Raw genomic sequence first — 20,969 nt, forward strand, 5'->3', positions numbered from 1 at the left:
GTGTAGACCAAGACTGTGCAACAGTCTCTAGGTGACTGCTTGTTTAAGGAAACCTCAGCTCTTCATCCATCCTGTGTGTCTTTTTGGACAATCCTACGGGCTTTGTTCATCTTCTCTAATATTTACCAAAATGTAGCTTGTGTGCATTTTATTTCTTTAACAAAACTCCACAGAAATCTTTAGCTTTCATCACTTGTTCAGGTAAAGGACGGGAAAAGCTGAGCTTAAAATGGAAGAGAAATCTTCCCAGTCTCTAGAATACAGGAAAGCAAACTGGAAAAAAGACGGGGAATGTGTTCATATACACATACCGTTCATACACTGGAGAGGTCTGGTATTTGCAAGGAAGAGTGACAAGAGAGTGAGGGATGCAGGCCTCACTTTGTTTCCTTCGTTGGTAAATGTAGAGAGAAAGGCTGGAAGGAGAGAGCTAAGCCACTAGCAGAACGCTGAGCCAGCGAAAGCTCCGTGAGCTAGTGCCTGTCCTCTGCAGGCTCTCCAACTGCCTCCATCTAGTACGGAGTGATTGCCCTCCTAGTTAAGAAACATGCCTCCTATAAAGACACTTGAAGCTCTACACAGACCATTAAAACACAATAAACAGCAATTAAGAAATCATGAAAGAATAATTAAGTAGCATCATTAAAAGAGTTGCCCCTTCAATTGTGTGATGTTTTAAATAGATGACTACAAGCCTTTAGAAACTAAAACTTGTTTGGGGGTGGTGGATAAAAACTTGCAGAAAATAGATTTCAATAGACATCTACATAATTTAAAAAAATCACTAATTATATGTGTATAGCAAATGAACTGTATCACAATATGCATGCATGTAACGTACTATAATTAAGTACCAATAGCCGCTTGTTAATAAGAATAATAAATACCCAGTGTTCCAACAAAATATGCATACAATTTAAATACTGAACAGGCATTTATTAATGTTGAAGAAATGTGGTCGGTCATTCCATTTTACAAGAGCACAATTTGATACAGGTGTGTCAAGTGGTTATTTGAAACCATATGGATCTATCAAAATGGTATTTAACAATACTTCATTGAGCGGCTGAGATACTGGAGACTTAATTTCAAATAAAATGATTTAAGTGCTCATTTCCAAAATGCATATTAACCAGTAAACACGTGCACATTTATTCGGTTATACTATTAATTTTTTAAAATAATTGTCATTGGGAAGAAATACCATCCTTACTGAAGTATGTAGACACTTTAAGAAATCACTTGGTTATGAAGTCTTGGATCTAAATATATTTCTATCGTAAATTTTAAATAGGTGACGTTCTGGTAAAATATACTTGGAAAAATGGACACCCCTCTGTCACGTTCAAATGCAAGTGTGCTGGATGAAATGAAGTAAATAAATGTGTAATATGTTGATTCAGGGAAGAGAGGGAAATTTTTAGATGTCAGACCCAAGAGGGAAATCTAAGTTAATCATAAGCCCAAGCAAAGCTGAACAACAAAGATCATGGGGTGGGGGGAGTGGGAGGCTGGTCTTAACCCAAAAATGTAGGTAAACGCTGGGAGATTTAATGGCCTCTCTAGAACTTGACATTAGGGTTTGGACTCATGGAAGGAAATTAAAACCGAATTCCCTTATGCTTGGACTCTAGAATTGTCCTCTGACAGTGAAACAGGCACTAGAAGATTCCACCTGTAAGCTGGCAGTGGCAACAGTAACTTTCTTTTTCCTTTTGGGCTCTTGGTGGGGAAAAAATTAGTGTGTAGCGAGGAAGCAAATACCCAGTCCTGTGTCCACCTGGGAATGGGGTCAGTTTTATCCTCCCTTTATGTGAGAATTCTTCAACAAGTCAGGCAAGTGGCATTCCCACAGGAAAGAAAGTGTATCCTCACCTGATGATGAGCTCACCGCAAAGTAGTACACTGCACAAAAGGATGATACCTACAAAACAAAATCGGAAGCCACAGAAGTCAGGATGTTTGTTCACTAAAAACTAGAAGAATAGGATAGTCTGAAAGAATTTGTATAAACATAAAAGCACATAAGTGTATTTTATCATATTAATCATTAAAATATGTAAAACTGTATAATCATAAAAATCTAATTTGAAGATAAAAGAATAGGAAAAAACAGTACAAAATAGGGCACTATAGTAAAATAAGAAGCTTTGGAAAAGAAGTCAATATCATTTACTTCTAGAAATAAAAATTGTATGTAGTTGAAATTTAAAATTCAGGGAGTGGGCTGAGCAAAAGTTTAGAAACTGCTTAATAGAGAATTAGAAAGGCAGACCTGAGGCAATTACCTATAAATTGACATAGGGAGGTAAAGAAATGACAACATGAGATGCTAAGTGGCATGCCTAATAGAAGGATAAAATTCAACATAAGTAAAAGTAGTCACCAAAGAAGAGACTAAGTGAAATAGGCGAGAAAGAATATCGAAAAATGATGGAGAGAAGAGTTGTCAAGAATTAAAGAAAATTAAATATTTTCAGTTTGAAGAAGATAAAAAAGAAATCCCGCCACCAAAGCTCCTAGTAGAAAACTTGGAGCTAGTTCAGATTGAGAGAAAAAAATGTTAAATGTATTAGATATATTTTTATTGTATATATCATATCAAATGTTCTAGAGACAAATATGTATCATAGGTTCTAAAGACAAATATCCGATCACTGTGTGAGCTTACCACTCTCAGTCCAACTGCATTGAAAACTTGAGCGAGAAGAATATTGAAAGCAGATGAGAGTTCTCTGGCTTAGAGAATGCAAGTATCAGCCTATAAAAAGCAATATATTGCATTCCTATATATCAGTGCTCACCAATTAGAAAATGTAAGGACAATATTCAGAATAGCAACAAAAACTGTATAATACGTAGAAACAGATATTTTTAAATGGAGATGCTTTTTAAGAAGCTTATTAAAGAACATAAGATAAAATTTTATATGGGAAGATAGCACATAATATCAAATCCAGGTGAAAATCTGGAGAAATGGCAATGCTTACCACTGCTGTCATTTGGGTAAATTAGAAGTAGGCCCTTCGGATGCTTGCCTTCGGAAGGCATCTAGCATCATTAAGATAACCGAGTCCTGTGAGTCAGCTACTGCACGTCTAGACATTCATGCTTAAGGAACTTGCACAATTTGTAGAAAGAAGCCAATAAAAGATGTTCAACATGTACCTACTTGTTATGATAAAAATTAGAAAACATCGAAATATCCATAAGTAAGAAAAATGAAGTGTAATATATTCATAAAATCTGATACAAGAAACAGTTTAGTGACTGAAATAGATCCACATGTCTAAACATTGATAAATTTCAGAGACTTCAGGCGAGGTGAGGAAAACCAACATCACGATGCTATCATTTGTGTAAAGTTGTAAGACATAATAAAACAATTTTATATTTTGTGGATACGCATATAAATTAGAAATGTTTAAATACATGGACTGATGTGATATGTACTAATTTCAGAAGAGTAGTTAACTAGAGAAAAGGAGAAGGGGCTAGCATAGAAGTGAAATGAGATTCAAATGTGCCTAAGTATTCCTTTAAAAATATATCTGATGCACACATGGAAAAATGTTAATGTTTTTTAACCTCTAGGTTACGGATAATGAATAATTGTCATATGTACTTTTCTGGTACTTTAAAAGAATTCCTAATTTAAAATTTCTTTAATCAAAGGGGGAAAAAAGATTTCCTGATTTGAAAAGAGGTAAATGAAATTAATATGTGTCAACAACTATCATCAATTTTACACATAGATTTCCTGTTATATCCTTGTTTAGACAATGATATTGATGCATATCATCCTCATTATATTTGAAATATGGAAACAGGGCTAGCTCAAGACACGGAAATACTTACTAATTCTTATGCATTATTAAAATTTTTGAAGTTCCTCTATCTTCTTGTGAATTACAAGAGGCAAGCATTCTCAGATGAATGTAAGTCAGTTGAATGTCAATGCTGTTCGGACTCTTGGTATTTATTTTAAATACCACATGCTAGACATTGGCTCTTTTGAAGTTCGGTGTCATGTTATCCATTCAAAATCCGTTGGATTGCAGACTCTGATACATAATATAAACTGACCTTGATCTAGGTTGGAACATGTGCTTTTATTTTATCAGAGTCTTATAATAGAAAGATAAATAGTGAAGTAAAAGATTAGAAATCAAAGTGTATATTTTCATCGTGCTTTGCTTTGGATTTTTTACTGCACTTCCCATTAAGTCCTTACTGGCCCACAAGCTTCTGTGATCTGACCTTGAGTTATCTTCCCAGAATGTTCTGGAGCTTCAGTCCCTGTCTTCCAGCCTGGCTTACATTCCTTGGGGGCACCAAGCTCTTTCTGGAATTTCAGAGTCTATTTAGATGGGTGGGAAAACCTCACTCGGCCCTGGTCCTTTGCTTAGCCAGGCAGTTTTCAAGGCTCATCTCCACTTTCTTAGCAAAGCTGGGATCCTAGATCCCCTGATAGAAATAATTCCCTGGCTGTAATCACTTGTAACATTTTTGTCTTTTTCTTTATGATCTTTTCACAACTTGCAATCTAATGTCCATCTCGATTCTGTTATTTATTTTCTTCATCGATCAATAAGAAACTGACAGTGACTCATACATAAAAAAAGAAGGAAGAAAGAAAATGAAACAATTTTGAAGATTGGAAAGTCACTTGAATTGGCTGATTCATATTTCTTAATCTATAGAATGACGATATTACATCTGTCTTGCTTAACTCTCAATGGGTATAATTAAAACATTGAAGCCTTGTATAAGTATAAGGGATAACCATAAATACCTGTAATTATCTTTTCGGTTTATTTATATTCCTTTTTACAAGTAGAAGTAAGTTTCCATTCTTTTCCTCTAATAGGATTTTCATGATGTGTGCTAAGATTTTTATTGGTTTTGTATTTCCTTTTTTTCCATTTATATACAGGAACGATCACCTCATTAACTTGGTAGGCTCAAACCCTGGGCATTTCTACAAAAGGCATTCAATTTATATACTTGATCACGAATCTAAATTACAGATGTAAATTTTTTTTAGCAAGAAAAGCGCATACCAGAATTTGTCTCTTGCCATAGCTACAGTTGAAAAATACTGTATTAATCAATTTTTTCATCTTAAAAGCTAAACCTGTGCAAAGTGAGAACGAATTTTCTTCTCTCTCTCTTCCTAACCACCAACTACTTATTACTTAGCCATGGAACAGTGTATTTAAAGAGTAAGCGCTAAACAAATACTGCTAATTAGCTAATTATCCTTCTTTTGTTAACTTCTTTTAATACTTGGATGCATTAGAATGGAGGCCATAACAGAGGAAACTCTGTAATTGACTACAAACACCCCAAAAAACAAGCCTGACTGCAACATTCCTGGAGCAATTATCACGAAAAATAACTTAAATGTCACAGGAGATTCTCCGGGTAGCTTTGTCAATAGAATTCCCAGTTGACTAACAATCACAGTTAAACATGTACTGCCGAAGTTGTACCTAATTTATAAGAAGGCGGCTTCCTGAGAATGGATACAGGGAAACGATTGTGACTATTTCTCTAGAGAGAGCCTGTGCCCAGGAAACTCTAGCAAAAAGAAAATTGGTGTCAACCCAACAGTATCTGACTTTAAGAAAAAATAGCCTAGTAAGACTTTTCTAATTCAGCTTTGTTTTTAGAGGAAAAGACTCCCAAGGAAAAGGGGCAGTTATTATACATATTTTGCAGGTTGGGCCACAACATATCTACTTATCTACTCAGCTAAATATGTTCAATAGAAATATGTCTAAAGCATGCATTTCTCCCTAAGGGGATGAAAATTGGTTCTAAGAGGGGTGAAAGTACCATTTTCGTTTTATGTATATGGCAAACATATTCACACAGTGCATCTGTACATAGAGTATATTTGTGGAATGAAGATTTCATGGTGGGGTGATTATGAAAAAAAATAATGAAGTAGGCTCCTTAGGGGCTCGATAATAAAAACTAGTCTGAGAAGCTCTGGTCCAAAGTGAAGAGGCACAGTTTATCATCAGCATATGTAAGAATAAAGATGTTTATTACAGGGATTATTTACCAGTAGAAAAATAATTGACTAGTATTAGTTGCTATTTAGTTATTTTAATATAACCAACTAGAATAATGGTTTAGAAATCAAGAAGGTGGAATATTTGGTTTTTGGAAAATATGATGATATAAGGGAATATTAATCTCTAGAGTGGAAGCCGGGAGCATTCCAGAAATTGCTCATATCATGGGCTTAGGTGTAAAAATGATCTATAAATTTGTGAATTACAAAAAAAATGAACTCTATTAGGTTCTAAATAAATAAAATCTTAAAATTACTGGATTAACAAGAGCTGTTCATTTGAATGCTGAGAGAGAACAGATTAGAATCCCATTTTGTTTAAATAAACAGAACAACCTTTAAAAATTATACTGAATTATATGTTAACCCTTTCTGAAGTTGATCAGTACAAAGAAGTAATAGAATGATAGGTAAAGGAGAGAGGAATCTCCTAATGACTAAAATACCATTCGGGCTGGATGTTGCAAACTCACCATTATTATTAGGTATTTAGGATCAGTTCCTTTCACACCTGTCTTACTTTTCTGTCTTATTTTTTCTTCAGAGGGATGGAGGACTCTGGAGGTGAATCTGGTGTCTGACTCCTAGCATGGCCTCATGACTCATAACATAGGACTGCCTTGCGGTACACTTATTTGTCCACACTCTTACCTCCTTTGCCATAATCCTCCAGAACATTTTTATATTCCCTCTGGCATCTCGTATAATGCTGTATATGTAGTAGACCACCAATCATTTGATGAATGGGTGAATAATAATAGCAAATAAGGGAATAGTGAAAGATAATGTAGAGAGCTTTTGTTAATAATTTGATACTGACAGCATAGTAAATTAAATTGCTCAAGGAATTTACCTGTAAAGCAGATTATTTACTCTCAATCTGAGAATCAAAAATTTGAGTCCTGAACCATTCATATCAAAGGGATCTTCCAGAAATGAATTGGGACTATAATCACAGCCACTTTATGGATGGCCTTGTTGATGAACCACTAAGAAGTTTTGAAAAAGCAGTTATGTACCTCGGAACCCATAAAAAGAATTGGGAACCGAGCTGTCACGATTGGATATATTAGCAAACCGCTAGAAGGTGGGGAACTCGTCTCTATGAAGGTTCAGTCTAAGTCCTGGAACACTATGCCTCTGTGTTTGAATTGTGCCACTCTGAAATATATTAAATATCCAACCATGATGTTTTCACTGTTTTTGAGGCTATTTTCACTTGAAAGAAAACTTTGGAAACACAATCCTTAAAGAAGAAATCACTTAGATATACTCTGTCAGGGGAGATTGGAAAAGGAAAAAGGGGAGTAAAACCTGTTCTAACTAATTGATTCTATACAAGTTGAGACATGCCCAGAAAGCAGAGCTATGGTGACCTAAAAAGATTTTCTCCACAATTCATCTTTCTGTCAGCCTTGAAAGGCCTTTTACTTAGGCCATGAGGACAGATATAGGAGTTGGCACTATATCCACTATTTGCTATTTAGTTTTGGCTTAGTATTAGTCCACCATAGAACCTGAGAACAATCAGAAACAAGAACTTTTTCAGTCAAATGAACCTAGCTACCACTCACTAAAGGAAAAAATATGGTGCAAATTCAAGTCTAAATAAGTAGGAGTCTAGAAACTTAAAGTTGTGGCCTGAAGCTGACATGCTATGCAAATCTTACAGAAATTGATCACTACTTATCAAGGGCCTGAAGTGAGCCTAGAGATGGAGCATAGGATTAGCTTGAGGACTTGTAAAAAGGCCTAAGCTATTTTGGCTTGAAGATTTATCACAACAAACAAAGCAAAGCTATCACTTTGGGTAACCTGTTTTTATAGGTATGAACATCCTATTATCTTTCCCACGGTGTGTTGGGGGCCTCCCGAGACCACACTCATTTTCAGTGATTCACTTAAAGGACTCACAGAATTCTGAAAAGTTGTTGTACTCATAGTAATGGTTTACCACAGTGAAAAAATATAGATTAAAATCAGCAAAGACAAAGGTGCATAGGGACCAACGAGTCCAGAAGAGACCAAGTGCAGATTTCCAGTTACTCTCTCCCAGTGGAATCACACAGAAAACTATTTATTTCTCCCAGCAACAGTGTGCGACAATACCTTGTGAAATATTGCCAACCAAGAAAACTCACCCAGGTCTTGCAAGTGAGGATTTTTACTGGGAAGTCAGTCATGCAGGTATGAAGCATTTTTATGACTGACCAGTCTCCTGCTCCCCCAGAGATCGAACTGATACATCCTGACTGGACCCCAGCTAGACAAAAGTAGGCATTCACCATAAATTGCATTGTAAGCTGATAAATATGGCCTAGGGTCGTAGGTGAACAAAACCAGACATCCACCGTTGATGGTGTTGTTAACATAAACTGTCTGCTGTGACCCCCGGCCCCGGGTATCCAAAAATTCTTATCAAGCACAAGGGCTTATGGGTGATCTCCCAGGAGCTGGTCATGGGGTGGTCCTTCTGTTTAGAATGTGTGGTGTTGGAACACGCCAAGCCTTTAGAATTAACCCTTTCCTCCACCGAATGGTGATGAGAGAGTTCTTTGTAACAGCGTCTTCCATTTCTGAGACATTTTACCTGTTCCCACCAACTTCAGTGCCTCAAGTACCACAGTTCTTTTGATTTACCTCCTGTAGAACAACTGGCAATGATTTACTGACTCCTAAGAGAAAGATCCCTATCTCAGAGTAGCCTCGAAAGTTCATTACGTGAGAACAAGACGCCGGAAGCCAAGTACCAAGTGCGGGCCCTCGCATACAGCAAATATTCAGTATGACTGTTGTAAAAGAATAAATGATGAGTGAATCTTCTACTTTTTGGATTATTTCTTGTTTCCAGTATCTCTGCTAGCATGGGTCTCTCATTTTATCTCCTCCAACAGGTTGCATTTTTACACCATGCTTCAAAACTTAGGTCAAATCCCACCTTTGTCACCTCAAGCCTTCGTAGCAGGATCGATCCCTCCTCCTCTGCATTCCCACAGTTGAATGATTTCTCAGATGCATGATCCAACTCCACCTTGCATTAGAGTTGATTATAAATGTATCATTTTACCCAGCTCTAGATGTCGACTTTTAAAGACAGAGACCTTGACTTATCCATCTTGAGAGTCCCTAGAATTCCTACTCTAATGTGTTGGTTCAGGTTATTAATTAATTGACTTGAAATCATTTAATCCTATCTTCTCAAGGTTATATTGCCAGGCTAAAACAGAGATAAGGAGAAGGTAACTAATGTCTAAAAATTGCAAATCATCTACTCAGTCTGAATCTCAGAAAAGTGGTATTACAACCTTTCAAATTAGAGTAAATGAAAAGTAGATGAATTAGACCAAGACCATAAGAGCACATTCTGCAGAACAGCTCTGTTGTGTCCTCAGCAGGGTAAGCTAAGTTATAATCATGGAGATGTTTCATCTTTCCGGCCTGTATACTCTTCTGAAGGTCCTCTCAACTTCAGGGCTTTGAGACTTATTTGTTGCCATAGGTCTGAAATTAGTTTGATTAGTTTTGTTGACAGTCATCATCTCAGAATATCTGAAATCTACCTTAGAAATAAAACTTGGCAAGAATGTCTGTGGCAATAATTCAATTTGTGTATATATTAGAATGCTAAAACTTGACATGTGAAATGGGCCCAGAGACACCCCTTTGTTTAGGTTCCCAGCCATAGAGAAGTGATTGGGATCCTAAGTGGGTCATACAAATTAAGACTAAAAAAGTTAATTTCAAATCAGTTATTCTCTCGCCAAGAGCAGAACCTCTTTGTTTATTTTTACCAATTATGGGGATTTTTGTCACACTTTTTTTCTATTTTTTCTCCTCCGTTCTCAGATCTTATCAACCCTATCTTCTGCCCAATCTTGTTTTATTCAAAAAATAGTTTTATTAAACTATTTTGTAGCTATTTTATTGACTATTTTATTATCTACTATGTGCACAGCAGTTTGCTGTGGAGGAAAAACACAGCCACCAAGAGATTCATTTAAAATAATACAATTTTATTTGACTAGTGCTCAATGTTGTACCAGGAACCCTGCCATCTTCTGGTTCTAGAGAAATAAGACACGGCTTCTACCTCTGGAGGGATTATGGTATTTAACCGGAGAGAACAATCTCAAAAGATATAGCTGTGCCTTTTTGATGATTTTAATAAAACAATGTACAAAAGCCTATGGGAACGCAGCTGAAAGAGAAGTTCCTTAAGGAGAAGGAAAGCTTCAGAATTAAGGTGATGAAGGAATCCAAGGGAGAGAAAGAATGTGGAGCAAATGCGGGTCTAGGGAATACGGAGAATCTGTTTCCTAAAAGACAAGAGCCTTCATTTAGAAGTGAATAGTTAAGATGAACTGTTCTTTAAATTGAGAGACTACGGCCTTCCCAGTTTTTCACCAGATAATCAGCTTTCTCTGGCCTGAGTCCACGATATAGGCCCATCTATAAACAAATAATTTTTCAGTGTATTGGGGCCGGGATTAATGATACCAATCTGGAGAGCCGTCACCGAACGAGATTTATTTTTCCCATATTATTCCTGTATGATTAACTGGCTACTCCGATGTACTAAAGAAAACCCTGTGAAAATTAACCAAGAAAAACTTTCCTCTTTTTTCTGCTTAGTTGTACGGAGGAAATCTATGGGCCTTTGCTCCGGTTTCTCGCCCTGTCAGGCCTCACTCTTGCCTCAAGTGTATGTATTTTTAATATGTAATGTGGAGAGTGTTTTGCCATTGGTATGATATCAACATGCTGCTATGCCTCCATGAGTTCAGTCTCTGATTTTATCATATATCATGTGTTCTGAGAGGAAGTGGTTCAACAACAGAGAACGGTGACCCTTCCTGTGTCCGTTTCCCCCCGTGTCACTCCCTGCTGTACTGACCCTGGCACTTACGCTCGTGACATCCGTGAAGATCAAAACTGTAGCTCTTGGGAGATTCGTGTCCAGTAACCTCTCCCATCGGGGTGGTTAGGAAGGATATAGCTTAACAAGGAGCTTTTGAGCAGATTTTTCAAGATATCATTATTCTTTGAATATGGTTGGGGGGTAACTGAAGAATGGAAAGTTTACATTTTCCTTGAACGGAACTGGACAGAGGCAGTTCTTCATCTTGAAGGGCATCTGTGTTTCTATTTATAGGAGAATGTGGAAGGTGGGGACTGCGGTCGCTGTAAAGCCGGCTTCTTCAATTTGCAAGAGGATAATCATAAAGGCTGTGACAAGTGTTTCTGTTCCGGGGTTTCAGACAGGTGTCAGAGCTCCTACTGGACCTACGGCCAGGTAAGCAATAGCCTTTTCATTCTGGGTGCTGCTCCACAGGCCTCCTTGCTGTTGTACCTTTTGCAAGAAATTTTTTTAAAAAATTGTTTTCTGGTCGTAATTTTTTACTTCACAGTTGTCATGAGGAAGTGATAGATTTTTCCTTTAAGTGCCATTTGTGTATCTCTGATCAAAGACTTTCGGGTTTTACTTGTAGTGGTGTGGAGCCTGGAATCCCTTAGAAATAGTAAACATGGGTCTCTTCAGGGTCCATGATTGCTGCGTGAGGCAGTAAAGGAATTAATGTAGTTACCACCCCAGGGGCAGACGATTCAATCAAGAAAGCATCAGATTGTGATATGAAGAATTATGTATTCCATTCGCCAATATTGTTGGTATACAAATTAAGAAAAATTGCTCCCCGTTGCCTTTTCAACTCTGCACAGACGGTGGTTTGTGTCCTTTTGAGGAGGTGTGAGAGGAAAATGGGCCCCTCGGGGAATTTCAAGTAGCCTGTATGGCAGCTCTTAGGACTACAGAGGGGCAGGATCCAAGCTGGAGAAAGAGAAGCTCAGAAGGGAAGGAGAAACTCTCCAGTGCGAGGTCGGGAATGCCAAGTTGGATGGATGCTTGTACCTGGAGAGCCACGGTGGGGAGGGGGGGCGCGGGTAGCAGGGCAGTGATGTGACCCGAGTTGTGCTTTGCAAAGATGACTTCCTCAGTAAACTGCCTCCCAAATGCCCCTTCCACTTTAATTAGGTGAGTAACCCTTACCACAGCTACCAGATATTCTCTCCTGCCTGTAGTGCTTTGAAGTCAAGTCTGAAATACTCTGAGAAGTTTCTGACCGTGCTCTCATGTCTGAGTTGTACGCTGTCGAATGCATTGCTTCCGGAGCAGATTGCAAAGAACCCGGAGCTTCTGTCTGTAGAGTCTCACCCCACCCTGGGAGCTTCGTGGTAACCAGAAGGGGCACTTAGCCTTGGTTTTCAGCAGTTCGGTCCCTTGGTATTTGCGTTTCAGTAAGCCTTCTGGAAAGAACGTCTTCTGAATCTCTCTGTGCTGCCTTGGAATACCTGAAGAGGAGAGAAAGAAGTAACATGTATCTTAGGGTCTCGCTAGCCGATATGTTTATCGGGTATTTCTCTTTTGACCAGGGCAGTCCCAGCTTTGGGACTTGGAGAATCAAATGACCTCCACATGAAAAAAAATTTTTTTAAGTGTGCCATCTACATATTATCACAGTCACTATTTTGCTCCCCATCACCTACAACACCAAGGCACCCGCACACATCTACGCGGGCCCCACATAGCCACAAACCTCAGTACATTGTGTTTTGTCCCAACTAGGTAGGACAGTCTGAATTAGAATTGTAGCTGTCTACCTTCCCCTGGCCAGAGAGTAAAGATGAAGAGCAAATCACGGTTCCTAATGTTTCCTTTAAGGCTCCTACCTTTTCTGGGCAGAGGATCTAGGCTGTGAATTCCGACAGCACTTCGGACCCCAGGGGAAGGACTAGGTATAGCATTGTGAGCTGTGGCCATAGCAACAGTCTGGTGGATTCAAATGTCCCTAAGCCTCAAACCTGAAATTTAATTAAATGAGAAGGGTGGAAATACTGAATGAAAAGCTACCTTTCAGGCAGTTGCATATCTTATTTCTTTTCTTCCTCTGTTTTACAAACACATATGGAAAACCTTTTGAGATTATTTTTCCCATAAGTAACAGGAAATTAGTAGTGGAATGAAAAATACATAATATAGAGCTCAACTATCTGATAATTTATGTAACATCATAATCATTGTGTAACTTGGAACAAATTTCTGTTTTTAAGAAGTATTTGGGGTCTGAAAAAGCATTAGATCAATTAAAACAGATTATCACATTTTACAATCCGAGCTCCTAGATTCAGCAAGAAAACAATGAGAATCTATAATGAGTACACACGATGTACATAGCTCTCCTATTTTTCTAAACTTCTATTGTCTTGGTCTCCTTGTCCTATGAAAGAGAAAGAAGTCGAGGTGGTTTTTGGTTTTGTTTTTCCCAAGTGAGACGATTGTGTGTTTTCTTGAAGATACAAGACATGCGTGGCTGGTACCTGACTGACATCTCTGGCCGCATTCGAGTGGCTCCGCAGCAGGATGACGTGGACCCACCTCAGCAGATCAGCGTTAGCAGTCTGGAGGCCCACCGTGCCCTGCCACAGGGCTACTACTGGAGCGCCCCAGCCCCATACCTGGGGAACAAAGTAAGTCCATATGGTGCTGGCTTCTTGCTACTTTGCTTTAGCCGATCAATAACGAGAACGAGTTTTGATAAGTATTTTTTTAAAGAAAGCTCAGAACAAATTCATGACACGGTGAGTTGCTAGATGCAATTGAGTCGGCTTACGTTGGATATTTCTCCTAGGTCCTGTGGGGGAAGTATGTATACCAAAAGTAATGTGCTCCAGCATCCCGCATATATAGTTGGTGTTCTATGCTAACTTTTTTTTGGGGGGGGCAATTTCCAAGTCATTTTTTATGCTAATTCTTTGTATGAATGAATGAACTAATGAAGGTTCTGGGATATTATTGCAAAACCTCAAAGATAGTTTTGTGAAACAAATTATGAATATTGCAAGAATATTTGTTCTTGAAATAGCTGTTTTTCTAGAGTTGTCTGCGGTAGGATACTTACTGAATTTTTCCTCATCTTTTTCTATTTCATTTCAAAGCTGATCTTCAAGACAGATAGTTTTTCTACCTTGTATGAATGTTAATTGGAAATGAGATTTACTATATAACTAACTTACTGCTTGCCATGAAGCTTATGTAAACAACACACTTCCTGGAGCTCAAGAAGAAAACTTACCCTGGAAGAAATGCCAGATTGAAAGCACATTTGTTTTAAAGCCCACTCATACCTATAGAAAAACATACACAGATAAACAAATGTAGCAGCCTCAGAAATGCAGGTGGTTTTTGTTGTTTTATTTTGTGGATTAACTCTATCTAGATGAGGGCCATGGCTTTTATCATTTTATCTTATTTTGCCTAAGAATTTGGAAAACTTATTTTGGAATTTCAAAAGAATTCAGAAAAATTTGGAAATGAAATTTGATATAGTAATTCTAAATGATCTGCTCATCCTGCGAAAGTTAGTACCTTATCAGCTGATACTTAAATTACCTAATCACACCAGAAAGTGCAATGGTCACAGAAAAATCCCTTACAAATTGATGCTATGTAAGCCTCTAAGTTTTCACCTATAAGAATGTAGTGTTGCTTTTGAAGAAATCTTCATTGATTAAACAAACAAAATATATTTATTGTTAGTAGTTCTCTTGTGTGGCGTGTATCAGGAAAAACTTAGTAGTTCACATCTTATTCAGTGAATGGCAACTGGTGGTTTTAGCTGATTAAGAAAAAAATATATATAACTAGTGGCTAGTTTCTTATTTTTAGCAGACTTCTAAAATCTATTATGAAAAATGTGTTAATGAATAAAACACGGTTTTCAGTGAACGTGTACTTTAAAAGAGACAGTGTATTTTGCATAAAATTCTACAGCTGTAATAAAAATCCAATTAAACTTGTATTTGTGAGGCCTTTTTACAACAAGAAGTCATTCTATCCTGTTCTATTTTGGAACCTCTTGTATTCCCAACAAGAATAAAATAGCACATAAGACCTGAATACCTACGGCTTAAAATTGCCCCCCGAAAGATAAATCTATAAACTCTCAAATTGTTTGCCTCTGCTCTGAGGAATTCAGAGAAGAGCTTGGGCCAAAATTGGATGAGTTTCAGAGGTCGGACTTTTCTTACAGTGGCGAAATTTATTTAAGAAGAGCTTAGAATAGAATATTCTTTACTGCCTTTTCCATATTTTTTCTTTGGTCATATGCTTTTTCTTTCTGTTGGCTGAAAATCAAACTGACATAAGGAAAGCAAGCAAATGGGATATTAAATAGCACCAGAGCAAAGAATTTGGACATCCTGTTCATAGTTGTTGGTGCCCAAAGATAACTTCCTTTATCCTGGCTGAACTGTTTCTTATAACCTCCCACAAGGAAGCACTTCATATTCCTCCACAGATCATTTTCACATCAAAAAGCTGTGCTTGCCCGGGCTTCACTTTCCACTCCGTGAACAAAGTAATGGTAACAGGGTGTGCAAATTGTTTGAATATGGAAGACATTTTTTAATGTAATGTGGAAGCCCTTGGTGGTTTACTGTCAGATATCTCAGTATGAATGAAACAATTTGCCTTAATAACTGAACCATATAAATTTTTGATACTACAATAATACTGCACGCTCTCACAAATTACCACAGTACATCTTAACTGCCATGTCACATCACGTAAATTATAGTCATGATGACATGCTTAGCTTGGTTGATTTAATATCCTGCTAAGGAAATGGAAAATTGTAGGGCCTTGTTTGTAAATTCAATAAAGCCACTTTTCTAAATAGTCGAGGCTAAATTCTTTACCAGTAATTGCTGTTCAAATCAGAGCCATTGCCAGAATCTGACAGAAATAGTATATCAAGAAACTAGTGCATCTGCTTAGATACTGAATTTCATTTACATCCATGACCAGGAGGCAGTGGGTATATCATCCCTCCTCCGCTTTTTTAGTGTTAATTCCTAAGTCAAAAAAATATTTATGGGATGCTATTAGCTTCGCTAAATATTTATATAACCAATTTTCAAACATTTTCCAAATCACTTGGTTGTAAGGCTACTTACAACAGAAGGAAGATGTGCCGTGCATATTCTTTGATAATGAAGATGCCACATGCCACTCTTCCTTTTTTTTAGGAACCTGACTCCAAATAATGAAACTGCTTCCACACAGGAGGCACTTTGCTGACACAGAGGTGCACCCGATTGTGATAAAACTCAAGCACACTAGCCAATTTAGCTGAATATTTCTGATCCTAAGAAACATTTTTATGGACTGCAGAGCCCCTTTGGAGTCATGAGGCACATGTAACTGAATGTGTATTGGGCAGGGTGCAGGAGGCAGTCAATGAGGCCTGGAAAAACTTAGCACATTATTATACGGCCCATCTAAACATCTCCACAATCTCAGTTATGAGTTAATTCCTCAATAACAATCTTGAAAATATTTTTTCTCACATGTGAGTGAATATTTAGCACAATTGGCACAATCAAGTGTTAATTCCCCCTCACTCCTTGCTCTAGAGAGTCAAAGAGGATTAAGTCGGGCACCCACAGGATTGTACTAGGCAGCATTTCATTTTTAAAATGCTTGGCAAATGTTAATGCTTGGTTGTAGGGCATTGGTTTAAGCCTGGAACTAGACAGGGGTGGAAAGAGCTAGAAGGACTGCATCCTGCTGGTTTGCTACAGGCTACAGCTATTCATAAACAGTTTGGGTATTTCAGAGTTGGAATAATTTACTGCTTTAGTAAACTAAGTGCTATTGGAACATGGAAATAGTCATTTACGTAAAGTTACCCTAGTGGTCTGAAATAGTTAGTGCAGCTTCCAAAAACCATTCTCTCCACATCTGTAAAGTTCCCCGAGAATCTGGCTTGGCCTGTCTTCTCTTCCCACATTACCATTAAGGTTTACAATCCTGTCTCTGAGCATTATTAAATTAATCATATGTGATTTGTTTTTTTACAGAACAATGCTTATTTTCTACAACACTACGTTGCCTTTTTGTTTCCAGCTTAGAGAAGCTTTTTTTTTTTAGAGAAGCTTTTAAATTGCTTCATGTGGGTGCCAAGAATACCTGTAGCCTAGCTTAAGATGCACATTATGTGTCTGCTGACAAAATAGCATCTGGCTTCCAAAAGTAAGCTCTGGTACTTCTTTGTTGTGCTTGCTTGACTTTCAGTTCTGTCTCTCAGATCTCAAATCGAAGCTGTGGATTTGAAGGAGATTGATGCTTGAGATTCAGAGGACAGGGTCGTTCTTGTCACTTAAAAGGAGCTCAACGAACACTTTGTGATTAATGCTACATGCTTAACAACAACAAAAGTAGTTTTGTTTAGTTTGTTCAGAAATGACTCTTGACTTAGGACTTATGTCAGGTTGAGAAATGACTTCAGACCTGGTTAAAAAAAATTAAAAATGAATAAGCAGGATCCAATCTCCTTTAAAAGCATAATGTGTATTTGTGACTTCTAATTATTCAAAAGGAAAGGTCAGACCTGATCCTGCATCCTTAACTTCCTCCAGTTCAAGCCTTGGATTAAATGGATTAATTAAGAAGGTATTGTGTAGTGGAGATGGCATGGCCAAAAAGGTAAATAGGACAAATTGACTGTGATTGAATTTTTATTTCATAAATCAGATCTCATTAAGAATAAATTGGTAATAGAGTAGTATCTAGAAGACTTGCTGCCTACAACCAACCAAATGCATTGTTAGAGGTACGTGAAAAAATATATTTATTAAAAAACAAAAACAAAAAAAGTCGAGAAGTTACTTGTTGCCTGTGGTGATGGTAAAGTCAACCATGCAAAATTATCCCACCTACAAGGACTCAAGATCAAACGTATTTATCTCTCAAACTTACCTAACCTTATCATAATAGTATCTTGATATTTTTCCTAAATAAATATATAGAGCACTAAGTCTAACATTGCAAATTATTACATAAAAAAGCATTTTAATATTCATAAGCATCATTCTGTTTGCAGCACCTTATAATGAAGTACAATGGGGACAAAGATCAGTTTTTTACAGTTGAGCAACTAAACACGAATCAAGTAGGGGAGGATTCAGTTTAATAGCAATTGGTGGGAACAATTAAGGAGTTGACTTAACAGTAATATCAATCTCAGTTAACTTTGGGTTATGGTTACCAACAAAAGTAATCAATGGCTACATTGGTAGGAGTTTACTGATCAGGTGCAGGGACGTAATAGTTATATAGATTCTGCACAAAATATGTCCCCTAAATACTCAACTTATGAATTTATGTTTTCAGTTATGTTAAGATACATGACTAAGGTTATCATCTGATAAGCCAAGATATCCCAGTTAGTAAAACAGCCAGGACTGGAATCCAGATGTGTCTAGCCCTTTTCTACTAGTTATTTTTCTATTCAGTTAAGTTAATTAGTACTTGTAAGGCATTTGGCTTTGGAATAGAGATGCTTGAGCAGCTTATCCAAAGGAAAGCATAAGAAAGGAAACAATACAGATATGAAATTTAAGAAATGCAAATTAATGAAATAGAAAACAAATATCAATAGAGAGGCCACAAGCCAAAAAAACTTACTTAAAAGATTGTATTTCATGAGAGTCCCAGAGAGAGAGGCAGAGACACAGGCAGAGGGAGAAGCAGGCTCCATGCAGGAAGCCCAATGTGGGACTCGATCCCAGGACCTCGGGATCTGACCTGAGCCGAGGGCAGATGCTCACCCACGGAGTCACCCAGGCGCCCCACTTTCAAAAGAATTGCAAAGCTCTAGAAAGACTAATAGAAAAAAAGTGGGTAAAGAGACACATAAATGATAGAAATGTAAATATGGACATAACTAAAATTACTTCAGAAAATTTTATAAAAAGAAAATCATGCTGAAGGTGAGGAAAGTCAGCACCCAGGGGATGAAGCCATTTTCCTGTAGTCATATGGTTAGAAGTGGTCTATGCACATGCTTGGCCACTTGTCCCATTAGGGGGGCCAGGGCACCTTTAGGAAACTGATCAGATCTGAAAGAGGCTGGGACGCCTGGGGCCTCAGCGATTGAGCATCTGCTTTGGCTCAGGGCACCGTCCCGATCCGCAGGAGCGCAGGATCAAGTCCCACATCAGGCTGCCTCAAGGAGCCTGCTTCCCCCTCTGCCTGTGTCTCTGCCTCTCTCTCTCTCTATGTCTCTCGTGAGTAAATAAATAAAATCCTTAAAAAAAAAATTCGAAAGAAGCTGCAAGAATAGAAAAAAAAAAAGAAAATCATTAAAACTTTGCACACAATAAATTTAATTACTCATAAAATAAGTATATTTCTAGAATAATAAAAATTAATAACCCTGATTCTAAGGGAAAACCCCTGAAAGTCGTATGAACATTAAAACAATAGAATCAGTAGTCAAGAAAATCTTCCCAGTAAGATGCCACCAGGTCTGTTTTGTTTACAAGTGATTCAATCACTATTTAAACTTAAAGAATCTTTTCTAGAGAACAGAATCATGGGGATTACTCCATAAGTAATTTTATGTGACTCGGTGGGCTTGATATCAAACCTTCGAGGGAGATATAAAAAGGAAATCCCTATCCAAAGTCACTCATGCAAATAGATTCTAAACAAAGCATAAACAATCTGAATTTGTAATATATAAAAATGGCAAAACAAAATGGGCCAACTTGCTCCTATCTTTAGAGTTCAGGTTGGTTTAATTCAGAAAATCAGCTTAAGTAATTGGCCATATTGACTGACTAAAAAATAGAGAAAAATAAATATCTCCATGGATGCAGAAAAAGAAATAGGCAAAATTAATGATTCATGATGTTTTAAAAAATTTGCAAACTAAGATAGGAAAGGTACCTCTTTAGCTGATGAAGAGTGTCTCCACAAAGAGGAATAGCAAATACTTAATATAAAACATTGAAAGACTACTTTAAGGTTATGAGACAGTTTTCACTATGATCACTTTTATGTAATATTGTACTAGAAGATCTAGACACTGCAATATGATAGGAAATAAAAGATAGAGAGATTGGAAGGTAAGGAAAACCCCCCACACTTGTAGATGGTAGAACTATCTGCTTTACAAACTCAAAAGATGAAATATTAATAAGCGAATCAAAAGGGGAACCGTATACAAAATTAATTTATGAAAATCAATTATATATTTCTTTATATCAGCAAAGATCAGTTAAAAATACTTTTTTAAAAAATATTTCATTTATTCATTTGAGATAGACTGAGGGTAAAAGAGAACACGAACCAAGGGGCAGAGGGAGAGGGAGAAGCAGACTTCTTACCAATCAGGGAACCCAATGCAAGACTCAATCCCAGGACTCTGGCTTCATGACCTGAGTGGAAGGCAGACACTTAACCAACTGAGACTCCCAGGGGCCCCAAAATACTTTTAAAATTAGTCCTTTACAATAGCAATAAATATTAAAAATACCAGTTATTAAATTTATATGGAAAAAGCAAAGGACCAAGAATAAGCCAAGGAAATTTAAAACAAAAACTGGAGAGTTTTTAATCAAAACTTTTCTGATATAAACACAACTTATTTTAAAAATATATAATAATTAAGACACAAGGCTATGGGTGTGAAAAAAGATGAAAATACAAAATACATAAAGTGGAACTGAGAGGGAGGCCTGAGTGCCTCAGTCCGTTAAGCATGGGACTTAATTTTGGTTCAAATCATGATCTCAGGGTTGAGGGATTGAGCCCTGTGTTTGGCTTGGCGCCTAATGGGGAGTCTTCTTGAGGAATCTCCCTCCCTTTCTCCATTTGCCTCTCCCTTTGCTTGCACCCTCTCTCTCTTTCTCTTTCTCTCAAATAAATAAATAAATCTTTTAAAAAACAAACTGAGAAAACAGCCCAGAAATACCCTATGGATACTTGATTTTTAACAAAATAGACTTTGCACATGATAATAATAGGATAGACCATGTAGTA

General features: G+C 37.4%; 1 protein-coding gene across 1 annotated transcript in view; it reads left to right on the top strand.

Annotated features, from left to right (window-relative positions):
- LAMA2 (laminin subunit alpha 2) overlaps window positions 1–20,969 on the top strand; it is a 586,660-nt gene that overhangs the window by 255,275 nt on the left and 310,416 nt on the right. The window contains exons 12-13 of the mRNA XM_055309905.1: window positions 11,238–11,378; window positions 13,436–13,609. Coding sequence (XP_055165880.1) covers window positions 11,238–11,378; window positions 13,436–13,609 — 315 coding nt within the window. The remainder of the gene's footprint in view (window positions 1–11,237; window positions 11,379–13,435; window positions 13,610–20,969) is intronic.

Source organism: Nyctereutes procyonoides, unplaced genomic scaffold (assembly GCF_905146905.1).
Source record: "Nyctereutes procyonoides isolate TBG_1078 unplaced genomic scaffold, NYPRO_anot_genome, whole genome shotgun sequence".
In the NCBI taxonomy this organism is placed as follows: Eukaryota; Metazoa; Chordata; class Mammalia; order Carnivora; family Canidae; genus Nyctereutes; species Nyctereutes procyonoides.